We start from the raw sequence: 26,169 nt of genomic DNA, 5'->3' as shown, positions 1-26,169 counted from the left end.
GAATCACACCACACCCAGCTGAGCTGCTGGCTGGGTTTTTAAATCCCAGCCCAAAACCTGGCCTGGACGTGGGGAACAGCCACCCACCTTGCTCTTTGGCTGCTCCCAATAAGAACCGGCCCGGATTGGCTTTATAGCCATACTAAGTACAACAGTGTCAGCGAGCACTAGCTGCCGCTGACACACAAAATTACTGCTTCTTATCTCACCGAGGCCAGGAACCTCGGTGACACGTACCTTCCATCAATGACGGACCCCTGCATCTTCCTAAAATTTATATATATATATATATATATATTTATACATAACGTATTTTTCGGACTTAGGATTTAGACGCACTTAGGATTTGGAGGAGGAAAATAAAAAAATATATATTTTTCATTAGAATTCAGATCAGACCCCCAATCTTCATCAGACCCCAAAATCAGAACCCCATTCTTCATCAGACCCAGAAATCAGACCCCCAAAGCTCCATGAGCCTCAGATCAGACCCCTATCAGCCTCAGATCAGACCCCTTCAGCCTTAAATCAGACCCCCTTCACCCTTAGATCAGACCCCCATTTGTCCCAGATCAGACCCCCATCAGCCTCTGATCAGACCCACAGACTCCCAAGCTTCCTCAGCCTCAGACCCCTCAACCTCAGATCAGCCCCCAAGCCTCAGATCAGCCCCCCAAGCCTCCATCAGCCTGAGATCAGACCCTTCAATTTCCATCAGCCTCAGATCAGACCCTCGTCAGTGTCAGGTCAGACCCCCATGAGACTTTAAAAAAATAACTAAATACAGTTTCCTCGCTTGCTCTGGATGACACTGCCACTCACTGCTCCCTGCTCTTCTTCCGGTCTGCGCTGCACTGTGACCTGACGTCGCATCAGGTCATAGTGCGAGCCTACAAGCACTATGTCCTGATTCAGAGCGGAGCACAAAAGAAGACCAGGGAGGGTGAGTAGAGTTGGTGCAGCGCTTCCCTCATCGCTCCCAGCGCCTCCCGCATGCAGATGACCACTTCTATAATGGAGCGGTCATTAGCATTTGGACTATAAGACGCACTGCCTTTTCAGGGTAAAAAGTGCATCTTAATGTCTGAAAAATACGGATATTGTGAGTTACATTGTTTTTACATCAAAGCCTATGGACAACATATGCCATTATACGTCTACACAGTGGCCTTCCTACTGAGGTATATGCTCGGACATGCCCACAGTATATACCTCAAACAGAAGGCTGAAACGTGATGTGAACACAGCCTTACAATGAAATAGCAACATAAGTCACATCCATGGCATCGCATCAAGCCAGCTAGAATCCTACTATATACTGATGAGGGGCAAGCACCCTAAAACACCCTACCACAGATGGAAATCTGGTCTGGCTATATTCCCTTGTCAAATCCCATGGGTTGTTGAAAAGTTAGATTTTGACTCCTAGTGAGCCACTTCCAATAGTTGGCGATGGTGAGATGGTTCTCTTTCTTGGGAGATACCTCTTTGCATAATGAAATAGCAAGAAAGGAAAGATGGGTTCCCTGAAACTATCAAATAGCCCAGGGGGATGGATAAGCAGCTGGAAACCACAGATTATGGTTCTGAGACCCTTGGGAAGACCACCAGCTCTCCAGGGAAAAGAGATGATTTATTGCATGCCCAGACACAAATATAATCATACAGAGCATTTTCATGAGACAGTATCTTATTGGATTTGTTGAAATAGGCTTCTTGCTACATTCACATTGTTCTGAAAATATGTAATGAATGGCTGGCTTGACTAAACAAATAAAATAGGAAACGATATATATAAAACACACATATCCATTTATATATATATTGTTTCCTTTTTTATTTGTTTATTCAAGCCAGCCATTAAGTACATATTTCCAGTATAATAGCTAGGTGGTAGAGCAGGCTGAGCTGTATACTGGTGAGCTCCCTTGATAGTATTGTTGTTTATACATTCACATTGTTCTCTGAAACAACTGGCAACAACATGGACATCTTCATGTAAAGAGGGGATTCTGGCTGTGAAACAGGGCCACAAGTCCACTGTCAGGAGCAGGATCCTTAATAATCTTCTGGACCTGGACGACACAAAGAAAAGTTCATGTGGGTGATGGAGAGAAATTAAAGAGTCCTCATTAAAGGGACCATGCCAAGTGTGAAAGTTATCCCCTATAATGATCTACCTACCTGATCAGTGGGGGGCTGATTGATGGAACCCCCACCAAACTCATGGTCCTGTCCTGATGGAGCAAAAGGGTGAGCGATCGTCTATTTCTACCAGTCCGACGGAGGATGAATGGAGCACCAAGCTCAGCCTGGTGCTCCATCAGGATGGGAACAGGGGATCCCTGATGGGGGTCTGATCTGAGGCTGATATGGGTCTGACCTCAGGTTTGGTGGAGGTCCCAGTGGTTGGACCCCCACTGATCAGGTAGTTATCTTGTATCCTGTGGATAGGGGATAACTTGAATACTTGGCACAACCCCTTTAATAATTAGTCAAAAGAAAAAACTGTAAAAACTATTTCACATTAAAGACTTCCAACATCATTCGATTAAAGAGGTTTTCCAGCAATGGATGGGTAGGCCCTCAACAATAGATTGGAGGGGGTCTGACTCTCGGCACCCATGCCAATCAGATGTTTGAAGGGGCTGCAATGCTCAGTGTTTCCCTCGTTCTATCTACAGTTGTGTTCAAAATTATTCAACCCCCACTGAAATTGAGTGTTTTGGCCAGTTTGACATTGATTTTGATCATTTCAGTCATCTAGTTTACAATTAAATCAAAGAGGCACTTGTAAGTCAGACAAATATAACATAACATTTATAATGAAATAACCACAAATGTCTTTTCTGTGCTCACATCATTATCAGTTTTATTCAACCCCCAAGTGACATTCAATCTTAGTACTTAGTACAACATCCTTTTCCAGTTATAACAGCTTTTAAACGTGAAGCATAGCTTGACACAAGTGTCTTGCAGCGATCTACGGGTATCTTCGCCCATTCTTCATGGGCAAAAGCCTCCAGTTCAGTCACATTCTTAGGCTTGCGCGCTGCAACTGCTTTCTTTAAGTCCCACCAGAGGTTCTCAATCGGATTTAAGTCTGGTGACTGCGATGGCCACTTCAAAATGTTCCAGCCTTTAATCTGCAACCATGCTCTAGTGGAGGTATGCTTGGGATCATTGTCCTGTTGAAAGGTCCAACGTCTCCCAAGCCTCAGGTTTGTGACGGACTGCATCACATTTTCATCCAATATCTCCTGGTACTGAAGAGAATTCATGGCACCTTGCACACGCTGAAGCTTCCCTGTACCTGTAGAGGCAAAACAGCCCCAAAGCATGATTGACCCCCCGCCATGCTTCACAGTAGGCAAGGTGTTCTTTTCTTCATAGGCCTTGTTCTTCCTCCTCCAAACATAGCGTTGATCCATGGGCCCAAACAGTTCTAATTTTGTTTCATCAGTCCACAGAACACTATCCCAAAACTTTTGTGGTTTGTCCACATGACTTTTGGCATACTGCAGTCGACTCTTCTTATTCTTTGGAGACAGCAAAGGGTGCGCCTGGGAGTTCTGGCATGGAGGCCTTCATTACGCAGTGTGCGCCTTATTGTCTGAGCTGAAACTTCAGTACCCACATCTGACAAATCTTTTTTCAGTTCCTCAGCAGTCACACGGGGACTTTTCTCCACTTTGCGCTTCAGGTAGCGCACAGCAGTCAAAGTCAGCATCTTCTTTCTGCCACGACCAGGTAGCGTTTCAACAGTGCCCTTTGCCTTGAATTTGCGAATGATGCTTCCTATGGTGTCTCTTGGTATGTTTAACATCTTTGCAATCTTCTTATAGCCATTGCCCTTCCTGTGAAGAGAAATCACCTCTTTTCTTGTCTTCCTGGACCATTCTCTTGACTTCACCATGTTTGTAAACACACCAGTAAATGTCTAGAAGGAGCTGAGTATCCCAGTCCTTTTAAATCTGCCTAATTGGTGCTTATTATGCTTGATTGCTGCTCCTTGACATCCAGAGGTGTTTTCAATACCTGATCGAAAACACTTGAATGAACCTCTGTTCTTAAGAGTGGTAGTCTTTAAGGGGTTGAATAATTGTGTCAATGAAGAAATCACAAAATAAACATTTAATACTGTATTACAAAAACAATTGGTCATTTTAGTTGCATTTGGTTCTTTAAAAAGTCCTTGTAAGATTTCATTCTGAACACAATTACAAATGTACACTACATTCCCTAAAACCCTTTAAAGCATTGGGGGTTGAATAATTTTGAACACAACTGTACCTGCATGCCTAACCTGAATGGTACGAAACTTCAACCCCCTGCATTGCCACAGATTAAATTTTTCCAGCGCACAGGTCTTTCAGCAGAACCAGGAAACCTTGGGCAGATGCCAGGGTCTACAAGGTTTAGGGGGCATCTGGAAAAATATGTAGTGTGGGTTATAGACAGAGGGAATAGCCAAAAGCTCCAGGACTCTGGGACAAACGGCCATCTACTTCAGCCTGCTCGTAACTTTCAGCTGCATCAACTGGGAATGTTCCTTCTAAGTCTTTGTAGCTAGTGATCAGGACAGTTACAGAACCGCAACAAATCCATCATCCTGCCTTAAAAATGAGCTTTACAGCAGCCAGATATACGGGGACACATAGACTCCGGGCAAATAGTATGGAAGAAAGTATTTATGAGCACCAAGAAGACCAGAGAGAGGGTCTACAGAATGAGACGGATTCAGCGCTGAGTGGGACCGAGCAGCCTGCAATGTATGTGAAAACAGGCAGGCTGCAGAGTGAAAACTGTACAACATTTTTTAATGAAGACCTATTAGAAAAATGTTTTTCTCACCAAAATCAGGTGATAGAGGAGTGTAAATACTTGAGCTGCAATTTGTGAAATTGTTATTCAGGTGGAATTAATCTGAAATAGCTGTGTTGTGGTGTCCTACTGAAGGCGGAGTGCTCTGTTTAATAATAACCTCATAGGCACTAGTTCTGTATACAGTCGTGGCCAAAAGTTTTGAGAATGACACAAATATTAGTTTTCACAAAGTTTGCTGCTAAACTGCTTTTAGATCTTTGTTTCAGTTGTTTCTGTGATGTAGTGAAATATAATTACACGCACTTCATACGTTTCAAAGGCTTTTATCGACAATTACATGACATTTATGCAAAGAGTCAGTATTTGCAGTGTTGGCCCTTCTTTTTCAGGACCTCTGAGAGCATGCCCAGTCGAATTGCAATCAACTTCTGGGCCAATTCCTGACTGATAGCAACCCATTCTTTCATAATCACTTCTTGGAGTTTGTCAGAATTAGTGGGTTTTTGTTTGTCCACCCGCCTCTTGAGGATTGACCACAAGTTCTCAATGGGATTAAGATCTGGGGAGTTTCCAGGCCATGGACCCAAAATGTCAACGTTTTGGTCCCTGAGCCACTTAGTTATCACTTTTGCCTTATGGCACGGTCCTCCATCGTGCTGGAAAATGCATTGTTCTTCACCAAACTGTTGTTGGATTGTTGGAAGAAGTTGCTGTTGGAGGGTGTTTTGGTACCATTCTTTATTCATGGCTGTGTTTTTGGGCAAAATTGTGAGTGAGCCCACTCCCTTGGATGAGAAGCAACCCCACACATGAATGGTCTCAGGATGCTTTACTGTTGGCATGACACAGGACTGGTGGTAGCGCTCACCTTTTCTTCTCCGGACAAGCCTTTTTCCAGATCCCCCAAAAATCGGAAAGAGGCTTCATCGGAGAATATGACTTTGCCCCAGTCCTCAGCAGTCCATTCACCATACTTTCTGCAGAAGATCAATCTGTCCCTGATGTTTTTTTTGGAGAGAAGTGGCTTCTTTGCTGCCCTTCTTGACACCAGGCCATCTTCCAAAAGACTTCGCCTCACTGTGCGTGCAGATGCGCTCACACCTGCCTGCTGCCATTCCTGAGCAAGCTCTGCACTGGTGGCACTCCGATCCCGCAGCTGAATCCTCTTTAGGAGTCAATCCTGGCGCTTGCTGGACTTTCTTGGACGCCCTGAAGCCTTCTTAACAAGAATTGAACCTCTTTCCTTTAAGTTCTTGATGATCCTATAAATTGTTGATTGAGGTGCAATCTTAGTAGCCACAATATCCTTGCCTGTGAAGCCATTTTCATGCAACGCAATGATGGCTGCACGCATTTCTTTGCAGGTCACCATGGTTAACAATGGAAGAACAATGATTTCAAGCATCACCCTCCTTTTAACATGTCAAGTCTGCCATTTTAACCCAATCAGCCTGACATAATGATCTCCAGCCTTGTGCTCGTCAACATTCTCACCTGCGTTAACAAGACGATTACTGAAATGATCTCAGCAGGTCCTTTAATGACAGCAATGAAATGCAGTGGAAAGGTTTTTTTGGGATTAAGTTAATTTTTATGGCAAAGAAAGACTATACAATTCATCTGATCACTCTTCATAACATTCTGGAGTATATGCAAATTGCTATTATAAAAACTTAAGCAGCAACTTTTCCAATTTCCAATATTTATGTCATTCTCAAAACTTTTGGCCACCACTGTATGCCCTTATGTTTGCGTTTAAATTTTCTTTTGCTCTCATATTGTCAGTCTGTGTTCAGAGATGTATACTCTGAATGTTTTGTATGTTTTGTTGATGAAAAATAAAAATATAAAAAAAAAAAAATAAATAAATTTTTGGCCACGACTGTACAGTATTTCTTAGATGTTACAAAAAGTCCAAGCGATGAATGTAAACTCTTAGTTTCACAAGGCCTTAAAGGTGAGCGAATCGATTCTACATGAATCAAATAAAAAAAAATCTAATTCATGTGAATCTGAAACTTTGAAAATTTGTCCTGCATCAAAATGGCGTCCACCAGCAGAATACAGAGCAGAAGGCATACCAAATGGAATCTGATGGACGATTCGATTGACTTGGGACAGAAACAAATTTTGGGAAATTTGCTCAATATTAATATTTTGGACTGGTTTCTACTGATTTCTGGAGTGTACAGTTAATGTTACAATCCTGTCTTGTTGGCAGCGACCACAGAAGGGTTTGAAAGAAAGGTGACAACTAGTCATGGTAGGGATTTGCCAACAGTACACCCATAAGGCTGTGTTCACACGGCAGATTTTGACATGGTAAAAGTCCAGAGTATTTTCTGTGCTGCGGAAACTGCTCGCGGTTTAGCCCCATTGAAAGAAGCTAAACTGCAAGCAGACTCCCACCACAATTTCATGTGGTGAACACGCCAGGAATGGACATGTCCATTCTTGGCACAACCTAGAAAACCACATTTAAATAATGCGTGGCCCTGTGAATAGCGGAGTGGACTGCCATTGAAAACAATGGGAGGTGGTTGGAAATCCATGGCAAAAACCCTCAGTGTGAACACGACCTAAGAGAAAAATATTGTTCAGCTCACTGTATCATCAGACCATCACTCAGCTCCAGTCAATCCATCACTCAAGAGGTGCATAGAAAAGTCTGTTTAAAAAAACTGAGAAGGGCGCGTTTGCAATGTGCTCTCCTTCATTTTGGGGCCCCCGTCCTGGAGAGAGGAGCGGGTCCCAGAGTTGGGAGCCAGCTGGTTCTGGAGATAGTTGAAGGTCCCAGAGGTGGGAGCCAGCTGGTTTGGGAGATAGTAGCGGGTCCCAGAAGTGGAGATAGGAGAAGGTCTCAGTTCGCCGTTTCTAGAGATAGGAGCGGGTGCCAGAGGTGGAAGCCAGCCGGTTCTGGAGATAGGAGCGGGTGCCAGAGGTGGAAGCCAGCCGGTTCTGGAGATAGGAGTGGGTCCACAGGTGGGAGCCAGCTGGTTCTGGAGATAGGAGTGGGTCCACAGGTGGGAGCCAGCTGGTTCTGGAGATGGGGGCAGGTCCCAGTGGTGGGACCCCCAACTATTTGACATTGGTGGCATATCTCAGCGATATGCCATCAATGTCTGAGATGGGAAATCCCCTTTGCTGCCACGGTGTAGGACGATACGCTACTTTCATACGATTGAGTTGAGGCATTTTAACTCCTTTACTGCTGTGGTTAATAGAAACCGCAGCAACACACAAAGCAATAGTGAGGTGACAAAGGATTTCCATAACAGTCAGGGGCCTAACAAATGGCCACCAGGGCAGCAATTCTGACAGGCGATAATGCAAAATTTCACACATGTTCAAAATGTGGAATATCTTCAGCAAATGCAGCGCATATAGGAGAGACAAGGATGAATACTTTAGTAAGCGACGTGTGTGTGTATTCTACGATGAAATGAAGGAAGCTTACCTCTCTGAATTTCGGATGAGCCGCATCCTGTAGTAACTGTAAGATGACTCCTTCACCGGTGGTTAGAAACGCTCCACTCTGCTTCATTCTGGAAAGAGCTACTAGGCGGTCTACCTGACTAATGGAAGAATGATCCCTTTAAATGACGTTACTTCCCAAAATGTAAACTGACATTAAAGCCTATTACAGAGAAATCCTAACTGTTCTTTATCATAAGTGATCATTTCAATCCATATAGAAAGTTTCGCAATTTACTTTTCTGTCCATTTAGACTTATTTCATTGTTTTCTGCATTCGTGTTCTTAAGGCTTCATGCACACGACCGTTGTTTGGGTCCGCATCCGAGCCGCCGTTTTGGCGGCTCGGATGCGGACCAATTCACTTCAATGGGGCCGCAAAAGATGCGGACAGCACTGTGTGCTGTCCGCATCCGTGGCCACGCTAAAAAAAATATAACATGTTCTATACTTGTCCACGCTTTGCGGACAAGAATAGGCATTTATATTGCCGGCTCCCGTTCCGTAAATTGCGGAAGGCAACACGGGCGGCTTCCGTTTTTTGCGGATCCGCGGACCGCGAAAAACGGAATGGTCGTGTGCATGAGGCCTAAAGGGGATGCCCGAGCTCTCCTGCTCGATTAACATTGGCCATATAGAGACATCACTGCATGCTTCAAAATATAGTCGCCAAGGAATTTACCATTGCATGCTTTTTGTTTCATCAGTCAAGTTACAACTGGAAGATCTCAGATCACGGCAGAATTATCAGAAAACTGACAGTCAGAGAAGGGGCTATGGACACCTTCAGGGGCATTGTTTATGATTGCACTTTACTCATTCTGGGCTACAAATACATTTTTTCAATTGGTATTTATTAAAAATGTTCAGCCGTTTTTTAGAGAGAAGGGTTAAAAATAAGTCTGTCATCTGGCGGCTCCTGTGTAGTTCTTATCTCTAATCCCCTGACCTCATAAACACTTATTTAAGCCATATTCTTATCAGTCTGATAAGAATTGAGCTGTAATGAGCGTTTGAGGTCAGAAGATCACAGAGGTACACTTGAGCTGCCAGGTGACAGGATTCAAAGAAAAAACAAAATGACAGCTTGCAAACAGACTGATTTTTAACCCTTGTAACTCAAAAATGGCTGAACATTTTTTTAGCTCAAAATGAGTAAAATGCAATCATGAAAAAAATATTTTAAAGGTGTTCATAGACTTTAAATTCTTCAGCTGAGATAGACAGATGATAGATAGATAGATAGATTATAGATATTAGGATAGATAGATAGATAGATAGATCTTTGCAGTTTGTCAGCCATGACATTCTGCCACTTTTTATTTATTTTTATCTAGACATTCTTTTCAAGGGGTCACTGAAATTACCAATAACTTTGGATATGTTATAGCGACATATCAATAGTTTTGATTGGTGGGGGTCTGAGCGCTCAGAGCCCCATGATCCGTAGAATGAGGAGTGAGAGGCGCTCACATATCGCACTCTCTCCTCACACTGCAGGAGACAGAATTGAGACGGACCAACAGACTTCTAACGAGCCCGTCTCCTGCAGCGAGGAGAGAGAGGCCTATATGCGAGTGTTTCTCTGTCCTCATTCTAAGGCTCCATTCACACGTCTGTGGTGTGTTGCGGACCCGCAAATTGCAGATCCGCAACACACCCGCCCGGCACCCCTATAGAAATGCCTATTCTTGTCCGCAAGCTGCGGACAAGAATAGGACATGTTCTATCTTTTGCAGAGCTAAGGACCTGAAGATCGGGGCCGCGCTCCGCAAATGCGGTTGCTGACAGCACACTGTGTGCTGTCCGCATCCATTCCGTCCCTATAGAAAATGAATGGGTCCGCACCCAGTCCGCAAAATTGCGGAACGGATGCGGACCCATTTGCGGACGTGTGAATGGAGCCTAAAAATTGTTGGGGGTGTCAACACTCAGGCCCTCAACGATGAAACATTTTGATATGTCTCTATGAAAGCTCAGTGACCCTTTAATGACAAGGAGCTTGTGACTTTCATTAATACGATTACATAACGATAAGGCAGGTAACAGGTAAGGCCAAGTTCACACTTCAGTTATTCGGTCAGTTATTTCCATATTTATATCAGGTGTAATGGAAAGATCTGCACCTGTTCCGTGCTTCTGACTCGCACCTGGTTTTGGCTCATTATAACTGATGGAAATAACTGACCAAATAACTGAAGTGTTTAACTCAGCCTTAGGCCTCATGCACACGACCGTTGTTTTGGTCCGCATCCGAGCCGCAGTATTTGCGGCTTGGATGCCGGCCCATTCACTTTAATGGGGCCGCAAAAGATGCGGACAGCACTCTGTATGCTGTCCGCATCCGTTGCTCCGTTCCGTGGTCCGCAAAAAAGATATAACCTGTCCTAAGTCTTGTCCGTTTTGCGGACAAGAATAGGCAGTTATATTAATGGCTGTCCGCGTCGTTTCGCAAATTGCGGAACGCACACGGGCGCCATCCGTGTTTTGCGGATCCGCAATTTGCGGTACACGAGCATTACCTTCGGGAAGAACAAGCATCAGCTACAACATGGACATTGAAGCCTTTATTGAGCAGGTCCAGTGTGGTGCTCTGTAAAGAAAAAAACATTTCAAAATCAACAATATTGTTTTGGACCAAGTTCAGGACCAAGTTCAGGAGGGGTGACAGCTCCCTTTTCAGCCAGAGTAATTTACTTATGGCTCTCTTCACACGCTGACATACCGTACTGCTTTATTCTATCTCTCCACTATAAGTCAATGGGATCCATCGATAAATATGCAATAGCAAAGAGCATGCTGCAAACTCTAAGAGTCATGCAGGTTTGCAGTGAATGTTTTCACCCCACTAGCATGCATTGCAGTGTGGATTTCCAGTGTGGAAGTTGCCTACCAGGGATCGGCAACTTTCGACACTCCATCTGTTGTGAAACTATAACTCCCAGCAGGCACGCTTACTTGGCTGTTCTTATAACTCCCACAGAAGAAAAAGGATGATTCTGGGAGTTGTAGTTTTAGAACAGCTGGAGCGTCGAGGGTTGCTGATCCCCGATCTACACTAAATGCTCTATGTGGGACATTTACCAAGACCAGCGTTTTTCAACTACCCCCAGCCATTGCTACCGCTAGAAACTGTGAGAGTTAAAGGGAGAGAGCTGCAGTAGAAAGGACACACCCCCTGCTGTGATAGGGAGAGAGCGGCAGAAGAAAGGGAACACACCCTGAGCTGTGATAGGGCGAGAGCTGCAGAAGAAAGGGCACACCCCCTGAGCTGTGATAGGGAGAGAGCTGCAAAAGAAAGGGCACACACCCTGAGCTGTGATAGGGAGAGAGCGGCAGAAGAAAGAGCACACACCCTGAGCTGTGATAGGGAGAGAGCGGCAGAAGAAAGGGCACACCCCCTGAGCTGTGATAGGGAGAGAGCTGCAGAAGAAAAGGCACACACCCTGAGCTGTGATAGGGAGAGAGCTGCAGAAGAAAGGGCACACACCCTGAGCCGTGATGGGGAGAGAGCGGCAGAAGAAAGGGCACACCCCCTGAGCTGTGATAGGGAGAGAGCTGCAGAAGAAAAGGCACACACCCTGAGCTGTGATAGGGAGAGAGCGGCAGAAGAAAGGGCACACCCCCTGAGCTGTGATAGGGAGAGAGCTGCAGAAGAAAAGGCACACACCCTGAGCTGTGATAGGGAGAGAGCTGCAGAAGAAAGGGCACACACCCTGAGCTGTGATAGGGAGAGAGCGGCAGAAGAAAGGGCACACACCCTGAGCCGTGATAGGGAGAGAGCTGCAGAAGAAAGGGCACACACCATGAGCCGTGAAAGGGAGAGAGCGGCAGAAGAAAGGGCACACACCCTGAGCCGTGATGGGGAGAGAGCGGCAGAAGAAAGGGCACACCCCCTGAGCTGTGATAGGGAGAGAGCTGCAGAAGAAAAGGCACACACCCTGAGCTGTGATAGGGAGAGAGCGGCAGAAGAAAGGGCACACACCCTGAGCTGTGATAGGGAGAGAGCTGCAGAAGAAAGGGCACACACCCTGAGCTGTGATAGGGAGAGAGCTGCAGAAGAAAGGGCACACACCCTGAGCTGTGATAGGGAGAGAGCGGCAGAAGAAAGGGCACACACCCTGAGCTGTGATAGGGAGAGAGCTGCAGAAGAAAGGGCACACACCCTGAGCTGTGATAGGGAGAGAGCGGCAGAAGAAAGGGCACACACCCTGAGCCGTGATAGGGAGAGAGCTGCAGAAGAAAGGGCACACACCCTGAGCCGTGATAGGGAGAGAGCTGCAGAAGAAAGGGCACACACCATGAGCCGTGAAAGGGAGAGAGCGGCAGAAGAAAGGGCACACACCCTGAGCCGTGATAGGGAGAGAGCGGCAGAAGAAAGGGCACACACCCTGAGCTGTGAGAGGGAGAGAGCTGCAGAAGAAAGGGCACACACCCTGATCTGTGATAGGGAGAGAGCTGCAGAAAAAAGGGCACACACCCTGATCTGTGATAGGGAGAGAGCTGCAGAAGAAAGGGCACACACCCTGAGCTGTGATAGGGAAAGAGCTGCAGAAGAAAGGGCACACACCCTGCTGTGATAGGGAGAGAGCTGCAGAAGAAAGGGCACACCCCCTGCTGTGATAGGGAGAGAGTTGCAGAAGAAAGGGTACACCCCCTGAGCTGTGATAGGGAGAGAGCTGCAGAAGACAGGGCACACACCCTGGTGTGATAGGGAGAGTGCGGCAGAAGAAAGGGCACACACCCTGAGCTGTGATAGGGAGAGAGCTGCAGAAGAAAGGGCACACACCCTGAGCTGTGATAGGGAGAGAGCTGCAGAAGAAAGGGCACACACCCTGAGCCGTGATGGGGAGAGAGCGGCAGAAGAAAGGGCACACACCCTGAGCTGTGATAGGGAGAGATCTGCAGAAGAAAGGGCACACACCCTGAGCTGTGATAGGGAGAGAGCGGCAGAAGAAAGGGCACACACCCTGAGCCGTGATAGGGAGAGAGCTGCAGAAGAAAGGGCACACACCCTGAGCCGTGATAGGGAGAGAGCTGCAGAAGAAAGGGCACACACCATGAGCCGTGAAAGGGAGAGAGCGGCAGAAGAAAGGGCACACACCCTGAGCCGTGATGGGGAGAGAGCGGCAGAAGAAAGGGCACACCCCCTGAGCTGTGATAGGGAGAGAGCTGCAGAAGAAAAGGCACACACCCTGAGCTGTGATAGGGAGAGAGCGGCAGAAGAAAGGGCACACACCCTGAGCTGTGATAGGGAGAGAGCTGCAGAAGAAAGGGCACACACCCTGAGCTGTGATAGGGAGAGAGCTGCAGAAGAAAGGGCACACACCCTGAGCTGTGATAGGGAGAGAGCGGCAGAAGAAAGGGCACACACCCTGAGCTGTGATAGGGAGAGAGCTGCAGAAGAAAGGGCACACACCCTGAGCTGTGATAGGGAGAGAGCGGCAGAAGAAAGGGCACACACCCTGAGCCGTGATAGGGAGAGAGCTGCAGAAGAAAGGGCACACACCCTGAGCCGTGATAGGGAGAGAGCTGCAGAAGAAAGGGCACACACCATGAGCCGTGAAAGGGAGAGAGCGGCAGAAGAAAGGGCACACACCCTGAGCCGTGATAGGGAGAGAGCGGCAGAAGAAAGGGCACACACCCTGAGCTGTGAGAGGGAGAGAGCTGCAGAAGAAAGGGCACACACCCTGATCTGTGATAGGGAGAGAGCTGCAGAAGAAAGGGCACACACCCTGATCTGTGATAGGGAGAGAGCTGCAGAAGAAAGGGCACACACCCTGAGCTGTGATAGGGAAAGAGCTGCAGAAGAAAGGGCACACACCCTGCTGTGATAGGGAGAGAGCTGCAGAAGAAAGGGCACACCCCCTGCTGTGATAGGGAGAGAGTTGCAGAAGAAAGGGTACACCCCCTGAGCTGTGATAGGGAGAGAGCTGCAGAAGACAGGGCACACACCCTGGTGTGATAGGGAGAGTGCGGCAGAAGAAAGGGCACACACCCTGAGCTGTGATAGGGAGAGAGCTGCAGAAGAAAGGGCACACACCCTGAGCTGTGATAGGGAGAGAGCTGCAGGCGAAAGGGCACACACCCTGAGCTGTGATAGGGAGAGAGCTGCAGAAGAAAGGGCACACACCCTGAGCTGTGATAGGGAGAGAGCGGCAGAAGACAGAGCAAACACCCTGAGATTTGATAGGGAGAGAGCTGCAGAAGAAAGGGCACACACCCTGCTGTGATAGGGAGAGAGCTGCAGAAGAAAGGGCACACCCCCTGCTGTGATAGGGAGAGAGTTGCAGAAGAAAGGGCACACCCCCTGAGCTGTGATAGGGAGAGAGCTGCAGAAGAAAAGGCACACACCCTGAGCTGTGATAGGGAGAGAGATGCAGAAGAAAGAGCACACACCCTGAGCTGTGATAAGGAGAGAGCTGCAGAAGAAAGGGCACACACCCTGAGCTGTGATAAGGAGAGAGCTGCGATAAGCCCCCTGAGCTGCGATAAAGAAAAAAGTGAACTGCAGCAGAAAGGAAACACCTCCTGAGTTGTGATAGGGAAAGTGCTGTAGCAGAAAGGACATGCCCCCAAGCTGAGATAGGGCAAAAGCTGCAGCAGAAAGGACATGTCCCTGAGTAGCCAGCATGGAGAGAATCTAGTGGAGAAACTGGAGCAATGAATTGGGGTAGGTCTGTATCCATGTTACTAGCTTTGTCAGAGAGTGTCATGTACTACTATACAATGTCTGATTTTCACTTATCTGACATTGACGGCATATTGTTCGAGGTGAGAGAACCCCTTTAAATGGGTTATGCCATGACTGATGACAGCAATGTGCGAGGTGAGACCACCCCTATCACACAGACGTGTAAATGTTTCTGGAAAGGAATCCAGAGAGACCATGGCCGCCCCTGGGCCCAGATCGGTTGGTGATAAAACACCCTGCAGTTCCGCGGCTCTGTACTTATTTGCTGCACATATTTTCATTACCGCGGTCACCGAACTGCCGGTCTGAGCATACCGCCATCTGCACTTACGCCTGGCAGGATTCATCTGTGACTCATACATTATTTATGTGGCCATAATGTACTGAGCCCATTGTCATGTACGGGCCTTTCACTGGTGCCTGCGGTGACTCTTTAAGGCTCGATGTGATGGTATAACACACTGTACATAACAATACTAACATCATACACACACTATATAATACATACACTATATAATATTATACACACCCCCATTATACACACACTATATAACATCATACACACAATACATAACACTATACATACACTATATAACATTATACACACACTATATAACACTATATATGACTATACACACACTATATAACACTATACATACACTATATAACATCATACACACAATATATAACACTATACACACACTATATAACATCATACACACTATATAACACTATACATACACTATATAACACTATACACACACTATATAACATCATACACACAATACATAACACTATACATACACTATATAACATCATACACACACTATATAACATTATACACACACTATATAACACTATATATGACTATACACACACTATATAACACTATACATACACTATATAACATCATACACACAATATATAACACTATACACACACTATATAACATCATACACACTATATAACACTATACATACACTATATAACACTATACACACACTATATAACACTATACACACACTATATAACACTATACACACACTATATAACACTATACACACACTATATAACACTATATATGACTATACATACACTATATAACATCATACACACACTATATAACACTATACACACACACTATATAACATTATACACACACTATATAACACTATACACACACACTATATAACATTATACACACACTATATAACATTATACACACACTATATAACACTATACACACACTATATAACACTATACACACACTATATAACACTATACACACACTATATAACACTATACACACACTATATAACATTATACACACACTATATAACACTATACATACACTATACACACACTATATAACACTATACACACACACTATATAACATTATACACACACTATATAACACTATACACACACTATATAACATTATACACACACTATATAACACTATACATACACTATACAACACTATACACACACTATACACACACTATATAACACTATACACACACTATATAACATTATACACACTATATATGACTATACACACACTATACATACACTATATAACACTATACACACACTATACACACACTATATAACACTATACACACACTATATAACATTATACACACTATATAACACTATATATGACTATACACACACTATACATACACTATATAACACTATACACACACTATACACACACTATATAACACTATACACACACTATACACACTATATAACACTATACACACACTATACACACACTATATAACACTATACACACACTACAGGGAGTGCAGAATTATTAGGCAAGTTGTATTTTTGAGGATTAATTTGATTATTGAACAACAACCATGTTCTCAATGAACCCAAAAAACTCATTAATATCAAAGCTGAATATTTTTGGAAGTAGTTTTTAGTTTGTTTTTAGTTTTAGCTATTTTAGGGGGATATCTGTGTGTGCAGGTGACTATTACTGTGCATAATTATTAGGCAACTTAACAAAAAACAAATATATACCCATTTCAATTATTTATTTTTACCAGTGAAACCAATATAACATCTCAATATTCACAAATATACATTTCTGACATTCAAAAACAAAACAAAAGCAAATCAGTGACCAATATAGCCACCTTTCTTTGCAAGGACACTCAAAAGCCTGCCATCCATGGATTCTGTCAGTGTTTTGATCTGTTCACCATCAACATTGCGTGCAGCAGCAACCACAGCCTCCCAGACACTGTTCAGAGAGGTGTACTGTTTTCCCTCCTTGTAAATCTCACATTTGATGATGGACCACAGGTTCTCAATGGGGTTCAGATCAGGTGAACAAGGAGGCCATGTCATTAGATTTTCTTCTTTTATACCCTTTCTTGCCAGCCACGCTGTGGAGTACTTGGACGCGTGTGATGGAGCATTGTCCTGCATGAAAATCATGTTTTTCTTGAAGGATGCAGACTTCTTCCTGTACCACTGCTTGAAGAAGGTGTCTTCCAGAAACTGGCAGTAGGACTGGGAGTTGAGCTTGACTCCATCCTCAACCCGAAAAGGCCCCACAAGCTCATCTTTGATGATACCAGCCCAAACCAGTACTCCACCTCCACCTTGCTGGCGTCTGAGTCGGACTGGAGCTCTCTGCCCTTTACCAATCCAGCCACGGGCCCCTCCATCTGGCCCATCAAGACTCACTCTCATTTCATCAGTCCATAAAACCTTAGAAAAATCAGTCTTGAGATATTTCTTGGCCCAGTCTTGACGTTTCAGCTTGTGTGTCTTGTTCAGTGGTGGTCGTCTTTCAGCCTTTCTTACCTTGGCCATGTCTCTGAGTATTGCACACCTTGTGCTTTTGGGCACTCCAGTGATGTTGCAGCTCTGAAATATGGCCAAACTGGTGGCAAGTGGCATCTTGGCAGCTGCACGCTTGACTTTTCTCAGTTCATGGGCAGTTATTTTGCGCCTTGGTTTTTCCACACGCTTCTTGCGACCCTGTTGACTATTTTGAATGAAACGCTTGATTGTTCGATGATCACGCTTCAGAAGCTTTGCAATTTTAAGAGTGCTGCATCCCTCTGCAAGATATCTCACTATTTTTGACTTTTCTGAGCCTGTCAAGTCCTTCTTTTGACCCATTTTGCCAAAGGAAAGGAAGTTGCCTAATAATTATGCACACCTGATATAGGGTGTTGATGTCATTAGACCACACCCCTTCTCATTACAGAGATGCACATCACCTAATATGCTTAATTGGTAGTAGGCTTTCGAGCCTATACAGCTTGGAGTAAGACAACATGCATAAAGAGGATGATGTGGTCAAAATACTCATTTGCCTAATAATTCTGCACGCAGTGTATATAACATCATACACACACTATATAACACTATACACACACTATATAACACTATACACACACTATATAACACTATACATACACTATATAACACTATACACACACTATATAACACTATACATACACTATACACACACACTATATAACACTATACACACACTATATAACACTATACACACACTATATAACACTATACACACTATACAACACTATACACACACTATATAACACTATACACACACTATATAACACTATACACACACTATATAACACTATACATACACTATACACACACACTATATAACACTATACACACACTATATAACACTATACACACACTATATAACACTATACACACTATACAACACTATACACACACTATATAACACTATACACACACTATATAACACTATACACACACTATATAACATTATACACACTATATATGACTATACACACACTATACACACACTATATAACACTATACACACACTATATAACACTATACACACACTATATAACACTATACACACACTATATAACATTATACACACACTATATAACATCATACACACCCTATATAACACTATACACACACTATATAACATTATACACACTATATAACACTATATATGACTATACACACACTATACATACACTATATAACACTATACACACACTATATAACACTATACACACACTATATAACACTATACACACACTATATAACACTATACACACACTATATAACATCATACACACCCTATATAACACTATACACACACTATATAACATTATACACACTATATAACACTATATATGACTATACACACACACTATACATACACTATATAACACTATACACACACTATATAACACTATACACACACTATATAACACTATACACACACTATATAACACTATACACACACTATACATACACTATATAACACTATACACACACTATATAACACTATACACACACTATATAACACTATACACACACTATATAACATTATACACACTATATATGACTATACACACACTATACATACACTATATAACACTATACACACACTATATAACACTATACACACACTATATAACACTATACACACTATATAACACTATATATGACTATACACACACTATACATACACTATATAACACTATACACACACTATATAACACTATACACACACTATATAACACTATACACACACTATATAACACTATACACACACTATATAACACTATACACACACTATATAACACTATACACACACACTATATAACATTATACACACACTATATAACACTATACACACACTATATAACATCATACACACACTATATAACACTATACATACACTATATAACATCATACACACACTATATAACACTATACATACACTATATAACACTATACATACACTATATAACATCATACACATACTATATAACACTATACACACACTATATAACACTATACACACACTATATAACATTATACACACACTATATAACACTATACATACACTATATAACATCATACACACACTATATAACACTATACATACACTATATAACATCATACACACACTATATAACACTATACACACACACTATATAACACTATACACACACTATATAACATTACACACACACTATATAACACTATACACACACTATATTACACTATACACACACTATATAACATCATACACACACTATATAACATTATACACACACTATATAACACTATATTACACTATACACACACTATAAAACACTATACATACACTATATAACACTATATTACACTATACACACACACTATACCACACGCAGTATAAATACCATGATGCACGCATGGGTCTCGATGCCACATAATATAACAGACTGCCGCTCAGGGATGGACTGGAGCTCCTTCTCCACGTCTGGAGTCAGCATACTGAAACACGTCTTAGAATATTTTTTGATACCATCAGCTCCAAGTTCGGGCACAGTGAGACCAAGGCCTTTGGGGTACTGCTCGGTGACAACGACTGGGATTTCCAATATCTTCGCAGTCTGCAAAGGAAAGAGAGAGACAATATGTATCGCTTACATAAGTTTTGACTGTAAGTGCGACTTTTTCACCAAAAATGTAAAATGTGGCTAGCCACAGTAATTAAAGGTGTATTCCCATCACAATGATTACTGTTAAATTTCTTAATGATTTGACAGTGATCATTTTTCTAAATACATTTTTTACCCAATTCCCACCCTTTTTGAGAAAATAAGTCCCCTCTTACCTGATTGTTGTCTTTCGCCTCCCCTGGTTACGACCACCTCTCCTGTCGAATCCCGCCGGGCCGCGCAATGTCCTGAACGCGCACGCGCCATGATGATTTCTTCCTGGCCAGTATAGTACAGAGCCGCGAACCCGCACGTCGGCTCTGTACTATATAGGCCAGGAATAAGTCACCATGCGCGGCGGCGGCGTGCGCGTTGAGGACATTGTGAGGCCTTGCCGGGAGAAAAACTTCAGTCTAATGCGCAAGCGCGGCCTGGCCGGGAGAAGACGTCAATCAAGCACCGCAGAATCCAGGAAGTGAACGTCGCGCTGGACGAAGGTAAGTATGAAAACTGAAGGTGGGAATACCCCTTTAACTAGCTTGTTCAGCCAAGCCAACTTCATACACATGCAAGTTGGGCTCAGCAGAAGGATTGGGCATGTTGAAATCCAGCTGCCTGGCCATTATCTCTTCCCCCTAACATCTGCTACTGGGGGAGATTCAAGGGATCCCCCATAACACACATTAGATGGTCTAATGGCCCCGCCAAATTTGGCGGGTTTGGCGAACGCTTACCTAATGTGTATGGTCAGCCTGTATTTGGTATTTGACTACAGAAATATTAACATCCTTCAGTTTGGTTGTGGCATCCAATATGACAAAAATAACAACAAAGGGGTTATCCCACAAAAAATATTCTACAGCTTTCAAACCAGCACCTGGATCTGAACACATTTGTAATTGCTTGTAATTAAAATGTATTACAGCCACAGAGTTATTCACTGGAATCTATCTGTACAGCGCCACCTGCTGTTTGCTCTTTTTCTAAATTCTCTGTCCTGCTCACTGAAATGGACGTAGAAATTTATTTACAAAGTTATTATCTGTAGTCTTGCGAGACTTAGCGAAGTAATAACTTTGGCTCATCGGAGCCAATACGTTCTAATACTGTACGGAGCGCTCGCTCTGTACAGTATTCTAACAAAGTTTTATGCGAATCGATTTTGGATGAAGTCTATTCGCTCATCCCTTCTTGTTACTTATAGCACGATTTTCTTGATTTTCTTTCTGGGGATTCCACAACCAGCGATGGTCAGTTTGCAGTGTTCGCCAACGAACACATGCGAGCTGCCATCTTGACTCACCCGTCCGGCGATGCACAGGTAAGCCCTTACCTGTGCCGCGAGCAGGTCTGAAATCAAATGCGGTCACCGGGAGCAGGCAGTTTCCGAGAACAGCCCAATGAAGGCCCCCGGGGGCTGTTCTCGGAACTGCCCGCTCCCGGTGAGCGCATTTGATTTCAACCATCTCTTTCACAAGACTGTGCGATAGCAACCCTATAGACCAGGGATCAGCAACCTTCAGCACTACAATTCTCAGCATGCTCCATTCATTTCTATGTGAGTTCTTAGAAGAGCAGAGCAATTATGCATGCTGGGAGTTGTAGTTTCACAACAGCTGGAGTGCAGGAGGTTGCCTACCCCTGCTATAGACATTCGCACTGCACCGAGGAGTCTGGAAGGAGGCGTTCCATCCCGACAATTACCTGCTCGTCAGTTACACACAGCGATCACCTCCACAGTAGGAGGACAAGCGATGATCACTGTGATCGTTCTTCCTCATACAGATTTATTGTTTCTGGGCAGCAGATCTCTGTTTAGACGGCACAATCTGCTGCCCAGAAACAACAATTTCGGAGTCCGCATGAACGAGTGATTTGCGGGTAGGAATGTTCATTCCTGCATAATCAATCCAAACATTGGGACGTGTAAATCCAGCATGAGTCTTGGGGCTCATGCACACGAACGTATTATTTTCTTTCCATGTCCGTTACGTTTTTTTGCGTATAGTATGCGGAAACATTCATTTCAATGGGTCGGCAAAAAAACCTTGAAATTATTCCGCGTGCATTCCGTTTCCGTATGTCCGTATTTCCGTTCCGCAAAAAAATAGAACATGTCCTATTATTGTCCGTATTACGTACAAGGGTAGTACTGTCATATTAGGGGCCAGCTGTTCCGTTCTGCAAAATACTGAATGCGCACAGACGTCATCCGTATTTTTTGTGGATCTGTTTTTTTGCAGACCGCAAAATCCATACGGTCGTGTGCATGAGCCCTTGGTCAGATTTTCCATTCTGAATCTGCATCTGTAGACAAGTCTGATTACATCCTGCTGTACTGCTATCTGCATCTGTAGACAAGTCCGAGTACATCCTGCTGCACTGCTATCTGCATCTGTAGACAAGTCCGATTACATCCTGCTGCACTGCTATCTGCATCTGTAGACAAGTCCGAGTACATCCTGCTGCACTGCTATCTGCATCTGTAGACAAGTCCGATTACATCCTGCTGCACTGCTATCTGCATCTGTAGACAAGTCCGATTACATCCTGCTGCACTGCTATCTGCATCTGTAGACAAGTCCGATTACATCCTGCTGCACTGCTATCTGCATCTGTAGACAAGTCCGATTACATCCTGCTGTACTGCTATCTGCATCTGTAGACAAGTCCGATTACATCCTGCTGTACTGCTATCTGCATCTGTAGACAAGTCCGATTACATCCTGCTGTACTGCTATCTGCATCTGTAGACAAGTCCGATTACATCCTGCTGCACTGCTATCTGCATCTGTAGAAAAGTGTGATTACATCCTGCTGTACTGCTATCTGCATCTGTAGACAAGTCCGATTACATCCTGCTGTACTGCTATCTGCATCTGTAGAAAAGTGTGATTACATCCTGCTGTACTGCTATCTGCATCTGTAGACAAGTCCGATTACATCCTGCTGCACTGCTATCTGCATCTGTAGACAAGTCCGAGTACATCCTGCTGTACTGCTATCTGCATCTGTAGACAAGTCCGAGTACATCCTGCTGCACTGCTATCTGCATCTGTAGACAACTCCGATTACATCCTGCTGCACTGCTATCTGCATCTGTAGACAAGTCCGAGTACATCCTGCTGCACTGCTATCTGCATCTGTAGACAAGTCCGAGTACATCCTGCTGCACTGCTATCTGCATCTGTAGACAAGTCCGATTACATCCTGCTGTACTGCTATCTGCATCTGTAGAAAAGTGTGATTACATCCTGCTGTACTGCTATCTGCATCTGTAGAAAAGTGTGATTACATCCTGCTGTACTGCTATCTGCATCTGTAGACAAGTCTGATTACATCCTGCTGTACTGCTATCTGCATCTGTAGACAAGTCCGATTACATCCTGCTGTACTGCTATCTGCATCTGTAGAAAAGTGTGATTACATCCTGCTGTACTGCTATCTGCATCTGTAGACAAGTCCGATTACATCCTGCTGTACTGCTATCTGCATCTGTAGACAAGTCTGATTACATCCTGCTGTACTGCTATCTGCATCTGTAGACAAGTCCGAGTACATCCTGCTGCACTGCTATCTGCATCTGTAGACAAGTCCGAGTACATCCTGCTGCACTGCTATCTGCATCTGTAGACAAGTCCGATTACATCCTGCTGTACTGCTATCTGCATCTGTAGACAAGTCCGATTACATCCTGCTGTACTGCTATCTGCATCTGTAGAAAAGTGTGATTACATCCTGCTGTACTGCTATCTGCATCTGTAGACAAGTCCGATTACATCCTGCTGTACTGCTATCTGCATCTGTAGAAAAGTGTGATTACATCCTGCTGTACTGCTATCTGCATCTGTAGACAAGTCCGAGTACATCCTGCTGCACTGCTATCTGCATCTGTAGACAAGTCTGATTACATCCTGCTGTACTGCTATCTGCATCTGTAGACAAGTCCGATTACATCCTGCTGTACTGCTATCTGCATCTGTAGACAAGTCCGATTACATCCTGCTGCACTGCTATCTGCATCTGTAGACAAGTCCGATTACATCCTGCTGTACTGCTATCTGCATCTGTAGACAAGTCCGATTACATCCTGCTGTACTGCTATCTGCATCTGTAGAAAAGTGTGATTACATCCTGCTGCACTGCTATCTGCATCTGTAGACAAGTCCGATTACATCCTGCTGCACTGCTATCTGCATCTGTAGAAAAGTGTGATTACATCCTGCTGCACTGCTATCTGCATCTGTAGAAAAGTGTGATTACATCCTGCTGCACTGCTATCTGCATCTGTAGACAAGTCCGATTACATCCTGCTGCACTGCTATCTGCATCTGTAGACAAGTGTGCTTACATCCTGCTGCACTGCTATCTGCATCTGTAGACAAGTCTGATTACATCCTGCTGCACTGCTATCTGCATCTGTAGACAAGTCCGATTACATCCTGCTGTACTGCTATCTGCATCTGTAGACAAGTCCGATTACATCCTGCTGCACTGCTATCTGCATACAAGTCCGATTACATCCTGCTGCACTGCTATCTGCATCTGTAGAAAAGTCCGATTACATCCTGCTGCACTGCTATCTGCATCTGTAGAAAAGTCTGATTACATCCTGCTGCACTGCTATCTGCATCTGTAGACAAGTCCGATTACATCCTGCTGCACTGCTATCTGCATCTGTAGAAAAGTCCGATTACATCCTGCTGCACTGCTATCTGCATCTGTAGACAAGTCCGATTACATCCTGCTGCACTGCTATCTGCATCAGCTGCATCCCAGAAAGGGGGCCACCATTTTCCTTGTTAAAGGGGTGTGTCCCTACATAGTTTACTGCTCAATCAGTGCCGCCAGTGTGAGACTATGTAGGGACACACTCTACGGACAAAGGGAATGGTAACACCCAGTTGTCAAAGTATTTATAGTGACATTTCTAGGAGGAATAACAGAGGGACGGCGGAGTTATGAGAAAAGATCCTCCAGTATCATTATTTCAAAGGGAACATAAGCATTTACGTTACTTGTACAGACATCTCAGGAGGGTGGTAGGCCTTCTTTAAGGCTCCTCCGAGTACAGCACTATGTTGTATCCTACTGAGCTGAGAGGCCAAGGTAAAGGGGTCCTCCATCCATTTATTTAAAAATAAAAAAATAATTAAAATATTAAAGAAAGTGATACTCGCCTCACTGATCCCCTGCTGCCCCCATTCTAATGCTTCAATGCCCCCTGCCGGTCTCTACTCCCTGGTCCCTCTCGACAGGCAGGCAATGACCGCTCAGCCAGTCGCTGCTGCGGAGGGTTCGCTGAGCGGTTATTTCCTGTGAATCGAGATTGGGGGATCGTGGAGCAGAGACCAGTGGGGGATCGGTAATCATTTATTTTACTATTTTACACCAATCAGAAAAATGGAAAGGGCCAAACAACCCCTTTAAGTACACGATAAACCTCCAGAATTAAATAACCAATAAATATTTCCCTTTTTCTTACTATATCAATGACCCAATATCACTATTATTGGAACCAATACTCAAATATATAGATCAAAACTTATCACAAATCATAACTCTACCACTGGATATATTTTAAATAATCATCAATTTTATTAAGTATTTCTAGAGTTACAAAATCTGGCATCACATAGGTTAAGAACATTTAAAATCTCTCTCAGGCTTTAGGTGTATGGTAA

General features: G+C 44.0%; 1 protein-coding gene across 3 annotated transcripts in view; it reads right to left on the bottom strand.

Annotated features, from left to right (window-relative positions):
* Nucleotides 1-1,947: 1,947 nt before the first annotated feature.
* ISOC2 (isochorismatase domain containing 2) overlaps nt 1,948-26,169 on the bottom strand; it is a 45,329-nt gene continuing 21,107 nt past the window's right edge. For all 3 annotated transcript variants that reach the window (XM_040424392.1, XM_040424379.1, XM_040424387.1), the window contains exons 3-6: nt 20,225-20,437; nt 10,824-10,894; nt 8,285-8,402; nt 1,948-2,075 (exon numbers count right to left, since the gene is read on the bottom strand). In XM_040424392.1, the coding sequence (XP_040280326.1) occupies nt 1,995-2,075; nt 8,285-8,402; nt 10,824-10,894; nt 20,225-20,437 (483 nt within the window). In that variant the 3' untranslated portion in view covers nt 1,948-1,994. The remainder of the gene's footprint in view (nt 2,076-8,284; nt 8,403-10,823; nt 10,895-20,224; nt 20,438-26,169) is intronic.

The sequence above is a fragment of the Bufo bufo genome, chromosome 1, assembly GCF_905171765.1.
Source record: "Bufo bufo chromosome 1, aBufBuf1.1, whole genome shotgun sequence".
Lineage (NCBI taxonomy): Eukaryota > Metazoa > Chordata > Amphibia > Anura > Bufonidae > Bufo > Bufo bufo.
The sequence above is the reverse complement of the archived record's forward strand: the minus strand, read 5'-3'. Positions and strand labels throughout refer to the sequence as shown.